At 42.3% G+C, this 19,475-nt stretch overlaps 1 protein-coding gene across 1 annotated transcript in view; it reads right to left on the reverse strand.

Annotated features, from left to right (window-relative positions):
- The window catches only part of LOC128943617 (microtubule-associated protein 1B-like), a 160,727-nt gene that overhangs the window by 124,764 nt on the left and 16,488 nt on the right, over positions 1-19,475 (reverse strand). Inside the window, exon 2 of the mRNA XM_054286512.1 lies at positions 18,632-18,733. Coding sequence (XP_054142487.1) covers positions 18,632-18,733 — 102 coding nt within the window. The remainder of the gene's footprint in view (positions 1-18,631; positions 18,734-19,475) is intronic.

Consider the following 19,475-nt stretch of genomic DNA (forward strand, 5'->3'; position numbering starts at 1 on the left):
CCGGGACAGTTGCTGATTTATCTCCCTGCCCCCCTGCCTCTGTCTGCTGCCCGACAGTATCTAGCAGTGTGCGATAAGCATACGCCAGGGCCCAGCTCACTGCAATGACCTTCCTCTCCTTAGGCTCATCCTGGTACTTCTCTTTCAGATATTTCCCCACCTCAGCTGGGTTCTGAATTTGTTCATGGGGAAAATCCCAGACTATAGGGTCAGAGAATTCCTCCAGGATTTGGCCCATATCCTCCCATTTCCCACACCACTTAGGATTTTCCACACCGGGGTCAACTCCTGGGTCAGGTGTCTCATCAGCCCATCTAGAAATCTCAGCCCTCATTCTAGAGAAGCAGCAGGCTGTATAGAGGAAGGTTACCAGATTGAATACCAGGAAGATGGTTTCTTTAACATTGAGGGGAAACTGAACATCCTTCACTAGTGATGCAACTGATTCATAGGAGAAGGAGGAAAGCAGAGGCTGAAAAACCTCATTCCCTCCTTTTCCTCCTGCAACAAACTGGATGCATAACCATAGCCATGAACCATTCATACCTGGAGCAGATCCTACCATGTTTATAAACTTCTTGCACATTATTGCCACCAAGCCCAGCAGGATAGCTGTTCTGGTCACTGCCCCTCTGATGTAAAAACTACGTATTAGGGGCAATACTAAAGCTATTTCTGGATAAGAAAATAAACCTAGGGACCAGAGAGGTATTAAAATCTCAAAAAACCCTAGGGACCAGAAATGCATGCAAACCTTCACCCCAATAGACATTATGAATTCAAAAAGCATGACTATTAGCTGATTTAAACGAACACAGAGTAATAGCAACCAAAATGCAGTCAAAACAGGGTTTTTCCACTCTCTCTCTCGCCCCATGTTTGGGCACAAATATTTTGTCCTGGTTTAGGGCAAATTTGTTAAAGAATCTGCAAAGGAGGGCCCCTCCAGAAAGCAAAACCCACACGGCCCCTCCCCCCAACCGGTTCGGGAAAAAATTCCTTGGAGAGAGGTGGAAAGAACCTGTTTATTTCAGGCACAGCACCCCCCAGCACACAAAATTAACAATACCCGATGACACCGCTCTGAGAAAGACGAAAAAATCAGAAAGTCTCTTTCGGGGGTGGTTGCTCTGTTCTCAGTCCCTCTAGTGCTGGGGCAGCTGCTGCAGCCGAACGATGTTCCCGGGTCCCAGTCCGGAGCAGGTTCGAGATGGTCACAGAAACAGGAGAGGAGAAACAGTCCAGGAAGGAATGTGGACTGTTTAACTAGAACTAGCTAATAAGCAGAGGCCAAAGCAGAGCAGAAGCAAGAGCAGAAAAGGGAGCAAGCAAAGCAGCAAGCTGAAAGCAAGAAGTGAAAAACAGCCCTATGTACTGCTAGTCTCTGTGTCCCTGATAAGAGAAACCCAAACAAAACTTCCACTCTTCAGAGCCGGTCTTAAAGGCACAGAACAGATGAATGGGGATGCAAGCATCATAACGTCACCCCAGGACACAGCCTTAATGATTCTATGGTTTCTGGGTCATGCCAAGCTTCTCATCCACTGGTACCCCCCAAGTCCTTCTCCTCAAGGCTGCTCTCAATCCATTCTCCCTCCAAATTAAATTTGTGCTTGTGATTGCCCTGACCGAGATGCAAGACCCTGCACTTCTTATTGAACCTCATGAGGTTCCCATGGACCCACTCCTCAAACTTTTCCAGATCCTTCTGGATGGCATCCAATCTTTCAGGCATGTCAATCACACTACACAGCTTGGTGTCATCAACATAATGTTAAGTATTTTCATAAATGATCACTATCTGTGGTCTTCAAACTGAGAGCTTTCACCCTGGCTGAGCTACATTTTGCTTCTATGATAGATCTTATGTTTGCTGAGCTCGTTTCACATTGAGGTATTTGTTCTTTAAAGTCAACAGATCTGAATTGTTTGAAATTTAAACTCCAAGCAAGATCAGAGCAAAACAGAAACATATATATGATATTAAGTATCATGGCCTAAAAACAGTAGAGAAGCATTCATACTGATTTTAATATGTACTAATTTACTGCACAGGAATGAATATAGGCATTGACAATGCCATCTACTGGCAAAAAAAAAAAAAAAAAAAAAGGCACAAATAAGCCTAATTCCATGGCAGGCTATTTCCAAAAACAGGGAAAGGGTAATAAAATTGTGGGTTGTTGTGGGTTTTTAATTTGTTGGATTTTGGTGTTTTTTTTTTTTTTTTTTAGGTTACTCATTTCACTCTTTCTTTTTAAAATAAGCAGTTCTAACTACAATATATGATGTTGAATTTTATGTAGAAACTTTGCTGGGAATTAGTTCTGAAAATTATTAAAATTTTTGCAAATTAAGTTTGTACCAGAAAAGGTTAAGAGTTGAAAATAGTAGCTATTTAAAAGACAGCAGAGATGATAAGAAAATATTAATAGACCTGCAAGACTGAGATTCCTTTTACTTTCCTATGATGTCTCTTATTTCACAGAACCTTGAAAAATACCTCCTTAAACTTCTTTAAATATTTGGTGAGGATATTCAATGTCTAAGCCTTTCACACTGTCCTGGTTACAGAAGTTGGGTGCCAGTTTAGCACTATGTGAATGTAACCAAACTGTGTATTCTTACACCCCTCTACATAATTTCTGATAAACTGTTAATGATGGATCATTTGCACTAGCTACCCAGTGCACACCCAACACCTCAAGCTACAAATGGGGTGTTAAAGGAGAGAAGAAAAAAAGGCAAACCCTTGGAGGCAGGCTAGTGTTTCTTTTTCTTCACACAAATGATTTAGCTGTGATAACTCCCCTTCCCTCCGGGAAAGCACCAGCACAGTCAAACCCATCCTGAGGGGTCATCTCTGCTAATGGGCCATAATGGACTCAATGGCACTAGCAGAATAGGCAGCTACAGAGACTTAGACCATCAAAAGTCCCAACATAACCCATGACTCACAGTACTACATAATTCCATTGGGAACCCGAACCCCCTCCACCCCAATTCTCGGGCCCTGGGGGAGGTACTGAGAATTCCCACTGGAACCTATAAAATTTTTAGACTTGAGGGCTTTGACCACCACCACTTGACAGATCTAGAGGAGGATCAGAATTTCAACAGGACTGTGACCACCACTCTGACCAACAGGGTGCCAGGTTGTACTCTGACTTCGTGAGTTAAAAACAGTTTTCCCTGGTTCATCACTGTATTTGTTGTAATCTCTTTAATAAATTGTAAATCTGGCCTGTAATCTCTCTAGAGGTAGTTGAGTGGGGTTCATTTATCCCACTAGTTTACTTTTAAACCACCACACACACTAAGAATCTTGAAAAAGCATCAAAATCAGCAATGAAACTTATTGTGCTGTCAGCTATATCAACCCTGATTCCATACTTTACCCAGCCAATTCACGATTTTATGACAAATAGTCACCTTGATGGAGAATATGTCCTATTAACTCTGTTTACATGTTGGAGAATTTTGCTCAGACATGGCTTGAAGGAAAAAAGGCCACGAACATATACAGCTGGTTAAAAAGTAAAAGGCAGCTGTAAGCAGCAGGTTCTCAGGCTTTTTCCTTAACAACAGTAAACACCATGTCCTTGAGTAGTGATGAGAAGGCATGGTGGAAAACATGGAGGCCTTGAATGATAAATAACAAGTCAATAACAGGATGAGAAAAACAAGTGTTAGTCTCAACAAGAAAACCACAGGTATCGGCAACAAAGAGGGGTTGGTGTGTAATCTATAACCAATGATGAGCTCGGGTTTTGTAATATGTATAAGCTTAATTAACACCACTATAAAAGTGTGTAAGTGGGATCAATAAATCGGAGTTCGATGCTGATCAATTAGGATGTGGTCGACTCCCTTCGCTTCCTCATTTACGAAGCAACAGCTCTTGTCATAGCACTATGGCAAGGCAGACTTTTTAGATTTTTTTTGTAATTACTGATGAGATTTTTTTACTGCATCCAGTCCATACTTAGTCAACAATCAGGTTACTTAGACTATCTAATGAAAACCAGTTGGTCATATATTGTACCAATATTCTCTGAGAGTGTCCTATCTTTGCAAGTAATATATATGAAGTAATATTTGTTGGGGAGTACAATAATAATATTTGGTGGGTTTCAGAAAGAACTTTGGTCTAAATCTTAAGCAATCACTGATGGAGAGACAGCAATTTGCTCAAAGAGAAGACAAAAAAAAAAAAAAAGAAAGAAAAGGTGGAAGTGTCAGAAGTAGCCTCCAATGTATTTAATAGCAGAGGGAAGCCAGGAGGAGTAGTAGACTGCAAAGCATCACTTGTCAGCAAAGATATCCCTGACCACAGCTTTTTCTAAACTCATTTCTTAAAATTCCTTGGTTGTTAGCTGCAGCATGGTTTCATGAAAGGGAGGAAGCCTGGAAGTGCCAGTACTGACAAGGTACCATTCACATTATACCACTCATTCACCTTAACTTACTGCAACATATAGGAAGACTACAGGAAGAACAGCAACAGGGAAAGGAAGAAGTGTCATCTAGGATGAACACAAGCTTCTTTAAGTCATGAAAACATCTGCTAATATCAGAATTCAGCATTTCACATACTTTAGGAAAGTAGAAGGAAATAGAATACAATTTCTAAAATAAGCTTGTTATAGATGAGTAATGTAATAATTGGCTCTCACAATTAAGATATAGGTATTATGTAGATGTTAAAATGTATAGTAATGTTATGGTAATATGTCCTTCCATAGTCCTCTTTGCCCTCCCCCTTGTAATAGCCTTAGTAGTCAGGACATTCAGAGAAGGCCAGATTGCTACCAGGAAGTGCAGCGTAACAACACCTAACCTCCAATCAAGAAAGTAATCTCCACCAATAGATGGCAGAGAAGCTAAGGGTATAAAAGGCAGAGCATCCATTTTGTAGATGAGCACATGGCTGATAGTCACGGGGGCTCCCAGCGCTGTCATTTTTCCTTATTTAGTCCTTTTGTTGTTTTTTTTTTTTGTTAAGGTTTAATAAACCTTTAAAATTTTATAAGTGAGTAGTCGTTTCTCATAAGATGAAGAAATAACAAATCAGGAAAATGGGAAAAATGTGTTTCAGATGTCAGTGTCACAGAATAAAGTCTATGTTGCATGCTTTCTTCTTGCAAAAACTGCCCTTGAAAGACACACCAAAGCTGTCTCTGAAACATGGCAGTAGACTCTTGCTATCACAGTGCTGTGGCAAACTTAAATACTGATGTGATGAGGAATGTAAGATAATCCCTCCTGATGGTCTTCTGAGAGACTCAATCACCCATATGATCATTCTGCTCCTAAGGACTGAAGTCTGAAGCTTCACTGTCTTGGGCAAGTGTACCAGCTTATCTGGTGCTTGTAGGATAGATATACATAGGGCTGCCTTGCATCTTTCTTTCTTTCTTTCTTTCTTTCTTTCTTTCTTTCTTTCTTTCTTTCTTTCTTTCTTTCTTTCTTTCTCTTTCTTTCTTTCTTTCTTTCTCTCTCTCTCTCTCTCCCTCCCCCCTTCCCTTCCCTTCCCTTCCCTTCCCTTCCCTTCCCTTCCCTTCCCTTCCCTTCAAGTGGGCCCTTCTTTTAAAGTCACCCGTGGGTTTTTTGTGACTACAAGTCAAGACAACAAGGGGAAAAGTTACCATACCAGGACTAAACATTGCCCTGGTCTGAATACACCACACAAACTACCATGTCTCTGGAAAGCAGCAGACTGTTAAAATCTTACTAGACACTCTGAGTACTTAGGAAGGCCTGAAAAGTACAGGAGGACACAGGTAATTTCATAGATGCCCAGCTGTGTCCGACATCATCAGGGGAAAAGAATCAAGTTTGGAATGGACTGAAAGTTAGAACAACAACTCTGCAAATTTATAGTATGCTGTGCAAAACTGAAAAAAGTGGAGACCCGTAAAACAAAGTAAATCTCTATGTTTCTTCCAAATTGTCCTGGTTTAGGGCAAATTTGGGAGAAAATCTCCAAAAGGGCTCCCCCAGAAAGCAAGCCCACACAGCCCTTCTCCCCCAACCGGTTTGGGAAGAATTTCCTCAGAGAGAAGTGAAAGAAAACCTGTTTATTTAACAGGCAAAGCACTCCCCAGCACACAAAATGAACAATACCAGATGACAAAACTCATTCGTTGCTCTGAAGAGATGACAAATTCAGAAAATCTCTCCTGGGAGTGGTTGCTGTTATCTGTCCCTCTGGTGCTGGGAAAGGCTGCTGCCCAGAGTAGGCCCTGGCAGGCTGCAAAGTGAGAGTTCTCAATGTTCCCCCAGGTCCCAGTCCAGAGCAGGTTTGAATGGTTCCAAGAAAAGGGAAAGAAAAACAGTCCAGGGAAAACTCAGACTGCCTCAGCTAGCTAAACTAACTAAAAAGCAAAAGGAGCGCTGTGTTCTGCCATGTCCATGCCCAGACAAGAACAGTGGAGTTCTGTGTTCCAGCAGACTGTGGGGAAGAGTGCAGCTGATAACGAAACTCCGTGCTTCTTCTTCTTCTCTCCACTTTCACTGTCAGAGCCAGTCTTGAAGGCACAGAATATGACATCCAGCATAAACAGAACACACCATTGGGGATACAAGCATCGTAATGTCACCCTAGGACATATTCTCTGCAAGAAACTGATTCCTTGGTCTGGAATTTTCTTTTAATTTAAATTAATTTAATTAAAGCGGGCCACAAAACAATCCAGAGTTAAAATCTACATTATTTTTTCGTAAGTACAGCTCAAAAGCATGATTGTATTATATTGTTCAATGCAATGGAGAGTTAGTCTACACGTTTAAGGAAATTGAAATGCTTGGCATGTCCTTTTTCCTGTGATTATTGTCCTTGTGCCTGGCCTTGGAGGCTGCTTAGTGCAGGCTCTGACCTTGTGCTTTGCCCTCTTCTCTAAGCCGGTGTGCTGGATTTAGCTGGAGTAAGGTGAATTTTCTTCACAGTGGCTGGTATGGGGCTGTGTTTTGGATTTGTGCCGAAAACAGGGTTAATTATATAGAGATGTTTTTATTATTGCTCAGCAGGGCCTGCACAGAGCCAAGGCCTTTTCTGCTTTTGATACTGCCATGATGGCAAGGAGGCTGAGGGTGCAGGGGAAGTTGGGAGGTGTGTTGGTTTGCACGGCCTGCTTTTGTGGTAGTGGTTGCGGGGGGATGACGACACAGGGGTAGCTTTTGTGAGAAGCGGCTAAAAGCTCCCACCATGTCTGACAGAGCCAATCTCTGATGGCTCTGATGATGGACATGCTACTGGCCCAATTAGAGCAGTTGGTAACGCTTCTGTGATGACATATTTAAGAAGAAAATCAAAACAGAGTATATACAGTTTTTTCCAGGGGTGGCAAAGCACTGTGGCTGCCACTATCTCGGCATGGCCTGCAGTGAGCCTTGCCTGCCTGGCCACTCCTAGACAGCCGCGCTGCAGGTAGAAGGGCAGGGGCAGCTCCTCCTCGGGCCCTGCATTAAGAGAGGCATTAAATTAGCACCAGCACTGCAGCAGCAAAAGCATGGCAAGGGATTCCCTGATGCAGAACCTAGATGAAATTGACCTCTTGGTGCTGCAGGATGCTATAGGAATCTGAATTGGTGGAACTTGTTGGCAATGGAGCCTACAAGCAACAATTTTTCTTCTAGTCAAAGAAGAGGAAGTGAAGACATGTGAGGGAAAACAACATGGCAGCACCAAGGTCAGTGGGAAAAAAGAGAGGAGGTAGGTTCTCCAACCATCAGAGCCAAGATTCCTTTGAAAGCCATAGTGAGGACTATGGTGAAACAAACTGTCCCCCTGTCCAGGGGGGATGCAGAGGTCCATTCACAGCCCGTAGGAAAAGTGTTCACGCTGGAGTGAGTGGATGCCAGAGAAAGCTGTGATCCAGTGGGAGACCCGAATAGAGAGAGAGGGTCCCTGCTTCCAGAGATAAAGAGAGCCCTTGCTTCCAAACTAGAGCAGCCTATCCTTAAAAGACTGCACCCCATGGACGAGTGACCCATGCCACAACACTTCAACACTTTTGAAAAGACTGTTTGCCCGTGGGAGGGACCACACAGCATAGCAAAGACTTCTCTCCCTGAGCGAACAGAAAAAGATCTCGAGTGACGAACTGACCAAAACTCCCATGCCCTGTCTCCCTGTGCTGTTGGTGGGAAGGAGGGGGGGGAAAACTGTTATAAATGAGTAATTAAATGGTTGGCTCTCACAATTAAGGGGTGAACATTATATGTATGTTAAGAGAAGTTTTGTAGATGTATACCTATGTTACTGTAATTTGTCTTCCTCCTTGCATTGTTATCACGGGATGGCCTTGGTACTCGGGGCATTTGGGGAGGGTTGGCTGGTTACTATAGTAATACCTGACCTCCAATCAGGATGTAAGAAAGTGATCTCCGCCACTAGACGGCAAGGAAGGAGTTGACTGACAAAACTTTGGGAGGGGCTAAGGGTATAAAAGGTGGAGCATCCATTTTGTAGATGAGCACGTGGCTGACAGTCACGGGAGCTCCCAGCACCGTAATTTTTCCTTAGTCCTTTTGTTGTGTTTTTTGTTAAGGTTTAATAAACCTTTAAAATTTTAAAAGTGAGTTGTCATTTCTCACAGAAATGGTGTTTTAAAAGCTTCTTTTACTTCTCATTATTCTCCTCTGACTCTGTTAACAATAAATTTACTTTATACCTTTAAATTTGAACCTTTTTTGCCCTTAGAGTGTTTTCCTCCCAATCGTTAACTCATGAGCCCTTCGTTAATTTTTTTTCCCTTTCCTCTGCTCAGCTATAGCAGGAGAGCTGTCCTAGGGTGATGTTACGATGCTTGTATCCCTATTTGTGTGTTCTGTTTATGCTGGATATTATGTTCTGTGCCTTCAAGACTGGCTCTGAAGAGCGAATGTTTTGTTTTGGTTTTTGTTATCAACCTTCTCCCCCATGGCTGGCGGGACACAGAGACGGGGCAGTACATAGTGCGGCTTTTGCTTTTTGCTTGGCTTTTCACTTTGCTCTTGCTCTTGCTTCTGCTTTGCTCCTGCTTTGCTCTTGCTTTTTGCCTCTGCTCATTAGTTAGTTTAGCTAAGCAGTCCGAATTTTTCCCTGGACTGTTTTTCCTTTCCCTTTTTTGGAACTACTCTAACCTGCTCTGGACTGGGACTTGGGAAACACCAAAAGTTTGCACCTTGTGGCCTGCAGCAGCTACCTCCAGCGCCAGAGGGACTGATAACAGAGCGACCACCCCCAAGAGAGACTTTCGGAATTTGTCATGTTTTTCAGAGCGGTGAAAGAGTGTTGCCATCCGGTATTGTTCATTTTGTGTGCTGGGGGGTGTTTTGCCTGTTAAATAAACAGGTTCTTTCCACTTTTCTCCGAGGAATCTTTCCTGAACCCATTGGGGGGAGAGGCTGTGTGGGTTTACTTTCTGGAGGGGCCCCCTTTTGGAGGTTTTCTCCCAAATTTGCCCCAAACCAGGACAAGAGCGTAAGCAAATGACTTTTGTGGGTGCCTGGCATTTGCCAGTGTCAAACCATGACAGGAGGAGATGCAGCTGAGACATCTGAGCCCAATTGACCAAAAGAATGTTCCAGACCATATAACATCATGCTCAGTATATAAAATGGGGGGAAGAAGGAGGAAGGGAGGACAGATGCTTTGAGTGATGGCAGTTGTTTTCCCAAGTCACTCTTATGCATGATGGGGCCCTGCTCTCCTGGAGATGGCTGAACACCTGCCTGCCCATGGGAAGCAGTGAATTAACTCCTTGTTTTGTTTTCCTTGCATACACAGCTTTTGCTTTCCCTATTAAACTGTCTTTATTTCAACCCATTAGTTTTCCAGCTTTTATTCTTCCAATTCTCTCCCTGATTTCAGTGGTGGGTGGAGCAAGCAAGTTGTTGTGTGGTACTTGGTGGCTGGCTGGGGTTAAACCATGACAGAGACTTAGAAAACCTTATTTGTGACTCAAGACATGGGAGCTGAAGGTGGGATCAGTCTTTTCACCAGAAGAGCTACAGAACTGACATAAAATTGGAAGAGCTTCCAAAGGCTGCCTAGCTTGGCAAAGGGTAGTTGACTTCCATGTGAAAGTCTCCATAGCTCATTAGAGTCATTCACAGATTACACAGCCTAATATTAAAGTACTACAAACTTGGTTACCTCCTTGGAAGGGTTTGTTGGTTTATTTGTTTGTTAAATAAAAGCCTAAGCATTCCACAGTTCTGATAGGCAGAATCTCACACAAACAGCTATGAAGGAGATGGGGACATAGGGGACACAGGAGAGTCACTAATTTCAGCATTATAGAAGAGCCCTTAAGTACCAAAGTACATAAAGTTGCAACATCAAATACTGAAATTCTACATTCATTCTGAATACACTGTTTAATTATTATTTTTATAATTTTAACTTGATTTTGTCTTATATCAGCAACTGGTTTTGAATCATAAACAGACTAATTCCAACCAGTAGAACATCCAAGAACCAGAAAAACAATGTCCTTACATTTATGAGTCTATTCTGCACACATGGATCCCACACAGACAGCATGGAAACCCAAGTTAACAGGAGCACTGGCTTTTCTTATCTCTAGGAACAGATTGCAACCAGCAACTACAAATCAAAAGTACCTATCATGTCTTTTTGGTGGAACCATCTGGGCATTTGATGCAAAAGCATGGGTCTCTGTTATAGAACTATCTAGCTTTCTATTTGTGACTATTACTGACTAAAGTACATATTGTCCTGTTTTCAGCTAGGGTAGAGTTCATGTCTTCTCAGCAGCCATTACAGTGCTGTGTTTTGGATTCAGAATGAGAAGGGTGTTGATAAAACACTGATGTTTTTGTTTCTGCTAAGTCATGTTGTCCTAGTTTGAAAGACAAGTGTCTGCCAAGGAAGGCAGGAACCTCCCTTGGAATGGAAAGTATGACCCCCTCTTCCTTTCAAATTATTATAACTTTGAAATTAAGGGGCTTTCAGGCAAAGATACAGGAAAAGGAATGACATTGGTGCACTAGTGTATATATATATATATATATATATATATATATATATATGTATAACATGGCAAACCAAAACAACTATGGCAGCAACAACAAACAAAAACAGAGACCCAACACCGGCCTTCTCTCAGCTGTCAAGCACTTTCCCCTTTGGTGTAGTTACAGTGACAGCTGGCAGGGGCGCTGTTGTCTCCTGGCCGAGCAGGGCAGGTGCGATGATTTCCCTTCGTCTGCAGGAGGCGCTGTGACACAAGCTCAGCCACCTCTCTCCAGGCAGTAATGGTGGGTGTGCCAGCAGGAGAGAGAGAGAAGGGGTTTTCCTTTGCAAACTCACAGGAAGCAGCTAGTCTCAATGCCACTCAGGAAACTGAATGGACTGCAGCAGAAACCCTCAGAAGAAGTAAGCTGGAACAGCAGAGGTGTGGATGCCATGGGACAGAGAGAGAGAAACGGCAAGAGTTTCTCGCAGCGGCTTGTGAGAAGGTTTAGGGAGCTGGAAAGATGTGATAACTTGTTGACTATAAACAATTTGCAGGTGGTGTTTTTCTACTTTATTTTTCTGTTCCTCTCAAGGACAGTGCATGAGAAAGATGCTTCTGTTAGTTAGCCAATAGAATAGAATCTATCGTATCACTCTATAAAAACCGCACGGTTCTTCTGAATAAAGCCTTCTTTGCCTTTTCTACGATCCTTCCTCTCACCTGTTCCTGCCCCGACCCCGGCGCACGAGTGACACAGAGGTGGGCACACCTGGGGGTGACAAAATGTAGCAGAAACTCTGGGGCAGTAACCAAAGCCGTGGGATGTCTGGGTGTCAGGTTACAGTATAGAAAGAAGCCCTGAAGCAGTGGCAATAACAAGAGGACTGAGTGGGGAATCACTCTCATGGATAGCTCACTTGTGATGGCTGGTTCTAGGGTCCAGTTGCACAGAGGGTGCAGCCCTGGCGGGGGGGCGGTGGGCTCCCAGCACAGCACGCAGCTTTGGGATCCCAAGCAAGCCAGTAAGCTCCAGTCACAGTGCCAAAGGAAAAGAAAAAAAACAGGCAAAACACACAAGACAACAATATCTCTAGTCAGACGCCACGCCGCATGGCCACAGAGACGATCGCTCCACTGGAAGGAAGCAGCTGCCCCTCACCCCCAATTTGCAGGAAATCCTGGGCTGGGTCTCACCTATCACGATACTCTCAGAGCCATCGGCAGAGGGGAAGCAGTGACCACCTTGGACACAAAACAAAAGACTGGATATGGGATTTAAAAAACCATCCCAAAGACACATGTTTATCCTAAGTCAAGGACTTTTTTTTTCCTTGTCTCATGCTCTTCCAGTCAGGAGGTTTGCAGAAGAAACTGGGAGGGAGCATAGCTGGGACAATTGATCCAAACTGGCCAAAGAAATATTTCACATCATAGAACGTCATGCACAGTGTATAAACTGGGGGGGGTTACCCAGAAGGGCATCCAATCTGGGTTCAGGAGGGGAGGTCAGGCATTGGTAAGTGGGTGGTGAGCAACTGCATTGTGCATCACTTGTTTGTTGTTTTGTTTTTTTTAATTATCATTATTATTTTCCATTATTATTATATTTCACTTTATTTGCAATTATTAAACTGTTCTTATCCCAACCTACAAATGTTACTTCAATTCTTCTCCCTATTCCACTGGGGTGGAGGGGAAGAGAGGAGGGGTTGAACAAGCAGGTGCATGATGTTTTATTTCCATCTGGGCTTAAAACCAGACAGTCCTTTTGGCACCCAATGTGAGGCTTGAAGGGTTGAGATAAGGACAGATCCACCCAGAGTGTGTTAAAACACCTGCTCATGCAGACTATGAGGTACTAAGGGATACTCCCAGCAGTCTATAGACAGGAGCATCTGGATCTGCAGCCAGCACTAATGCATGTCTTGCAATGCTTTCTGCATTTGTCTCTTCAAGGTAGGTGATGGCTGGAGCTCCTCATGATACTGTGAGACTGACTGCAGTAGATACAGTGGCACCTCTCATGCTACATTTGGTAACAAGGAGAAACATGTGCTCCCCATAACAAGCCTCCTTTTCTCCAGGCTAAACAACCCCAGTTCCCTCAGCCATTCCTCACAAGACGTGTTCCAGACTCTTCTACCAGCGTTACTGCCCTTCTTTGGACAGGCTCCAGCACCTTAATGTCTTTCTTGTTATAAGGGATCAATTAATTTTAAAATAAGTGCCTCAACATTGTTGGGATTTTATTTTGGATTGTTGGTTATAAATCTGTTCTTTTTAACGTTAATGGAAAGTACTAGAAAAGCTTCACGTGTCTTGGCAGTACCAGCATGGGACAGTATGTGCACAAAAACGGCTCTGTCTCTGGGGGAAATTTCTCCTGACAGCCTATCAGGGTGAAGAGAGCCTCTATCACTAGGGAGACTCTCCAGGTGACCTTCCTTGGATAATAGGACCATGGGAGGGGTTACACAGTATATAAGTGACTGCCTCCAAACACCGAGCCTTGCCTCGCTCCTGGCCCCAGCCCTTGCTCTCTCTTGCCTGCAGCCGCCGCTGTCCCTATCCTGCTGCAGTCTGCAACCGCTGTCCCAATTCCCCACTGTCCCTGCTGCAGCTTGACGCCCTGCCTCCTTCCCTGCTGCTGCCGAGTCTCCTGCCCAAGCATCGTGTCGCTTACTGAGCGTCCCGCTGTTTGTTGCATGCAGTTCAGGCTGTTAGAATCGTGCTGCGAGTGCTGCGTCAACTTGGCTTGCAGCACACACACGTCACCTGCCAACCAAGCATCAACAGTGTGCCACGAACACCATAGCAATGCCGTAGCAGTAACACTGTCTCTCACTCTTTTCTCTGACTTTTCTATCCCCCTGTTAGGGCCATTTATTTTCTTTTATCATTAAACAGTTCACAGGTGTAATATTGGCCTCATTTGCATCTAATTTAGCCCTAGGAATCCAGAATTCCCCTGGTCTCACTCTGGGATGGGACACCTGTAGTGAGGGGTTGTAAGGACTTAAAGAGCACAGTTGCCACCTGTCTCAAACACTGTCAAAGCCACAGAAGGAATTTGCCACAAGAGAAGCCACTGCAGTTGAAACTTGAAATAAGCACAGAAGGGAGGAATTTGTGACAGGAAGGCATTAATTCCAGGCCTGGCAGAGGCAAGATCTGGTTAGCACATCCTGGTTAATTCATCCCGATGAAAATTCCCACTGTGGTGAACTGTGTGAAAGGAAGCAACTGCTTATACGCATATCACCAGTCAAATAAAGATCACCCCAAGCTATGGGACATAAGGCATCTGCAGTCACCAACAACTACCAAAGCCCCCTGAAATCTTGGAGGAAGTATGCACAGGACACACCCATCCTTGCTTAGCATGCAAATTCACATGTAAATTAGGAATATGCCTCTGTGGATACCCAGAACATGGACTGGATAAAGGTGGTACCACCATAAGAATGACCTGGGGACCCCCACCACCGAGAAGCCCAGGATGAAGAAGGACCAACAGGACACCACTGGATCCATGGGTGGTGACTATCTTCTGCTTGATATCTTTCTCTCTCTCTCTCTCTCCTCTTTTTTATTTCTTTCCATCTCTTTACCTCACATTTATTTTTAAATAAAATCCGTGTTGTTGACTTTGGCATATGGTCTCATTTGCACCTTAATTACAACAGATTTTAATCTATATAAGGACTTGAATACAAACCAATTATAGAGTCATGTATCCCAGGTGGAAGCTGATGGACAAAATGGCAGGTGTGGAAATCTTGCAGAAAGGCCCTCAATGGCTTCATTCACACACAGAATTCTTTTACTTCATCTTTTGTGAAGCAGGATATTCAGCTTTATGCAGCTGAAACTTTTTTTTAATTAAGGCTGGTAGCAACAGCTGCAATTTCAACAGATGTCTTTCCAATATTCTCCACTTGCTCTCACTACCAGATACACAATTCCTTTTCCAGCATGTATATGTTACAACTCATTGTTTGAATTTTTTGTCCTTGTGAAGTTAACATAAGATGGAAGCTATCATCAGTATTTGACAGAGAAAACAGAGGCAAGCACTGGAGTGCCTATTTTAAGTCATGTTGCCTGTTGTCTTGGCCATCAGTTAATAAACTCCGTTATTCATTTTTCATCAGCACCTGACAACATCTCTGCAAGATTTGGTATTATAAAGGAGTCTGCTAAGATCTGCTTTACAAAGTATCAGAAAATATCTGCTGGCATTTCCATTCTCAATCCTATTTTTCAGGGAATCATAAATCGTCCATAAATTGCCCAGCAGCAGAATACACGATACACAAATACCACTGTGACAATCCATTTCCTTGATAAAAGCACAAAAAGAGTGTTTGAATCTGGTCATGGTGCCTGCAATGTCAATATGTACATTGTTTTTCACTACACATGGCAAAGGATTAGACCTCAAATTCCTCAAGTGAAAACACACAAATGCTTTGACAGACATTCTCTTGCATGTATCTTCTTGGACAGTGTGTTCCATATTTTCTCAAGCTGCTTTGAGAATCATACAAGCATGTACTGAATTGGGCCTGCAATTACCATAATAAACATTATAATAAAAAAAGTTGCATCCATTAGTCAGACCTCACTATACTAAGAGCTGTGCAGACATACTAAATGACTCTCGAGAGTATACTGTCCCTATGTTTGAGTTGCACAGAGTTCACTCTCAGAAGACTGAAAAAAAGGCTGTTTAATTAAATCCCACAGACTATCCCATCATCTTGGATGAATACTTTGCTTGGGCAAGAGGTCACCTAGTTCTTCAAATTCCAGAGAATTTCTGAGTTTAAGAGAATACATATTTACAATCTTTTTCATTATAAATGTTGCCAGTTTCCCTGATTAAACACACAAAATTCAACATTTGTTGAACAGAAATGAAAAATTCTAAAATTTTATTGATGAATGGCAAGGAAAAAACCCTCCTTCCTATCAAACAGTAGAGAAGACATGAAGGAGCCTCATAAAGATTCTACATCAGACAACCACAGAGAGAATAGAGAAACTAAAATATTGTCCTCTGATCTGTGCAGTGGAATTCTGAAGGTGTCAATGGGCTTCTCCACAAAATCTGAGAAATTAAATTGGTCAAGAAGACTAGATTTATTCCTGGATGTTCCCTCTTTCCCAGTTTCAGGCTCTCTTAAAGCTCTTTCAACACAGATTTTGGCAGCTTATTGTTTAAAGATTGAACAGTGCTGAAAAATAATGTTTTACTCTCTATAGATATGGAAAAAATTGCTATAATCTATGCTGCAAGAGGAAGAATTAGTAACAGATGACATTTGGTACATTATTCAAGACCATCAGGTCAATGATGTCATGCTAGCAAGACATCAAGACCTCTTTGTCAACAGTGTACAGCAACTGACCTTAGGAATGTGATGCAGTAGTATGATACAACATTTCATACCCCTTTTTACCTGTCTTGGTTTTGGCTGGGATAGAGTTCTTTTTCTTTTTTTTTTTTTTTTTTCTTAGTAGCTGCTACAATGCTGTGTTTGGGATTTGGTATGAGAATAATGCTGATAACACACTAATCTTTTGGTTGTTGCTAAGTAGTGCTTACCTGAAGTCAAGGAATTTTCAGTCTCACACTCTGTCAGTGAAGAGCTACACAAAAAAGCTGGGAGGGAGCATAGCCAGGACAGCTGACCTGAACTGGCCAGAGAAATATTTCACATCAGAATGTCATGCTCAGTATATAAACTGTGGGAGTTACCCAGAATGGGTGTCAATAACAGTTCAGGGATAGGTTTGGCATCAGTCAGCAGGTGGCGAGCAATTGTATTGTGGATCACTTGTTTTTCTTGGGTTTTATCTGTCGCGCTCTCCTTTTTATTACCATTGTTATTGTTATTGCTATTGTTATTGTTATTGTTATTGTTATTGTTGTTATTATTATACTTGTTTCAATTATTAAACTGTTCTTATGGCAACCTACAGGTTTTTTATTTTTTGTTCCTGATTCTCCTCATCATCCCACCAGGATGGGGGTAAGTCAGAAAGTGGCTGTGTAGTACTTAATTGCTCCTTGGGGTTAAACCATGACATCACCATACTTAAAAGATATTCCCAAAGTCAGAATTTATAACATTCATCAATGCTAGGTTGTGTCGGATTTTGGGCTGTTTAGATGGTCTGGAAAAGCCCGAAGATGGCCTTGGGTCGCCCGCGCTCCAAAGGACGAGAAGGGACTTCTGATATTTTCTCGGTCTCGGTGTTTATTAAATGCTTATCTAAAAGATTTTCTCTTGGCCTGACAGAGTTCTGCTCAGCAGTCAGCCATGGGCACACACTGAGAGCCCCTGGGGCGGTCACCTATCTTTATACTTGGAGTTACGTATACAATATTTATCATTTTTCTCCAATACCCTCTACTCTTATTAACCAGTGTTCCCCTAGTAAGGTCCAATCCCGGAGTGCCAACATCACCACAGAAGATGGAGGCCTAGAGGAAGAAGAAGAAGGAGAAGGGCACGCCCCAATTCCTCCATCTTACTTCTCTAGACCCCCCTGTACAGAAATCTTAAACCCTGTATCTCACACTCCAATTAACTTATCCCTTCACCATTCACCCCGGTGAAATCCTCCTATCCTCATACTGATGTCATCTCCCATGTGGGATTAAAGTCCAGCCACCAGACATTTCTGGCAACATTCCAGGACTCCCGAGCCCCCCAGGGGTGGTCTTGTTCACTCTGTCCCCCAGCCCTGAGAGGCTGAGATCCCACAGGTTGTACTAGTCAATGTGCACATGGCTACAATAATTACACCAATAAAAGCAACCTATAATTATTGGAGAAGGATATATATTTTAAAACAAAACCCAAAATTAATCTCTCATATACTCTCTAACCATTTGCGTTAAAGTAATGACATGTTAAAAAACTTGCCAAATATACAGTTTCCATGCACTGAGAATAAAATGAAATTTTACACTTCATACACTTCATAAAATTGTTGGGTTTTTAAATTTATTTTAATAATCTTCTTAAGGAAGGACAGTCTTGAAGAAAATGCAGCAGAAGATGTAGCCTTTAAAATTCTAGTTTCTTAATACAAGCCAAAGAAAGTTCCTGTGAGTCAAGTTAGACCCTCTACTCCTCAGCTTTTTCATACCAAGAAAAAGAGTCTGTCCTTTAGGAAGAAACATGGGGTTTGAGCCATGCTCGTACAACAACCATGATGCCATTTCTGACTCTATCAAACTGTAAAGCTAACCTTTCAGGTTATTTTCTGTATGTGCTCTACCTACCACAGTGAGGAACAGCTTCAGTCTCCAGGACTACTAGATTGATGCTACGCAAACAAACTGTTCAGTCAAAAAGTGAGTTTCACTTAACTTTAAAAGTGGCCTAAAACTAACATCTACTGCTAAAATAATTGTGGTGAGATACATGAAGCTAACCTAAAAGGCTGATTATTTGAATCTTTCAGATTTCCTGTTGTCAGAAAGCTAAAATGAACTATAATTTTCAGGCTTTATTTTAAACAAAGAAAAAAGTATTCATTGTAGAGAATCACAAATGAAAGAGGACCACCCAATACCTGAGTGTATTTGTTAATTCTGCTCATTAAAAAAACATATAAAACTTTGACCAACATTTCCAAAATCTCACCTCGAATTTCAGGAGAGAATCGAGCTGAATGGCGGGATACAAAAAGTCTTAATTCTTGATCCAAGTTGCATTCAATCAAGCTTGTATCCCATGATCGGATTCCTAAAATTTAAAATGCAAGACATTGATATATGAGCACTGTTTTAATTGATTATTTCTCCATTTAAGCTAATGACATTCGCATATTTCTAAATTCCAAAACCAACCTCTACTGAAGCATGATTTCAAAAAGATTTCAGCTGAGGGTTAGAAGCAATTAATTTTGATCAGAATGTAAGGTAAATACGTAGATGATAGGTTAATGATTATTAGATGCTTAAGCTAGAGCTGATTGTTATATTGTTTGCCATTATGAGCTTGTTTGTAGAAGGAAGTGGAGTAAGTGACCCGTTATAAGAACATATTGAAACCAATAGAACAATGGTTAGCACCTGGGCTTTACATCAATCAATCACAAAGCAGGGGGCCTTAGATTGTGCCAGAGGGTCATGGAGACCTGATGAAGACATTCCTGACTTCATCTGTTAAGACCACTGACCCAATTCAAGACCACCGACCCAATTCAAGAGAAGAATTGCACACGCATGAAGAGCTAATAACCTCATTTTAATACAGAGCAAGGATGGGAGGTGCTGGGGTTATGCATATGTATTGTATGTAAGGTCTCAGGAAATTATTAAATAGAGGACAAAGAACCTTGTGCAGCGTGGTCATGCCTTTTGGGGACGACTCCCATGCCGCCTGCCAGTGTTAATAAACATACCACTTTTTAAATTTGACTAGTTAGAGAGCCTTTGTCTGTGATCTTTGGTTTTAATGACTCACTACTCCTTTCAAGCCATGC

Source organism: Melozone crissalis, unplaced genomic scaffold, assembly GCF_028551555.1.
Source record: "Melozone crissalis strain CALT ecotype California unplaced genomic scaffold, PUWL_Pcris_2 ptg000049l_1, whole genome shotgun sequence".
Taxonomy (NCBI): Eukaryota; Metazoa; Chordata; class Aves; order Passeriformes; family Passerellidae; genus Melozone; species Melozone crissalis.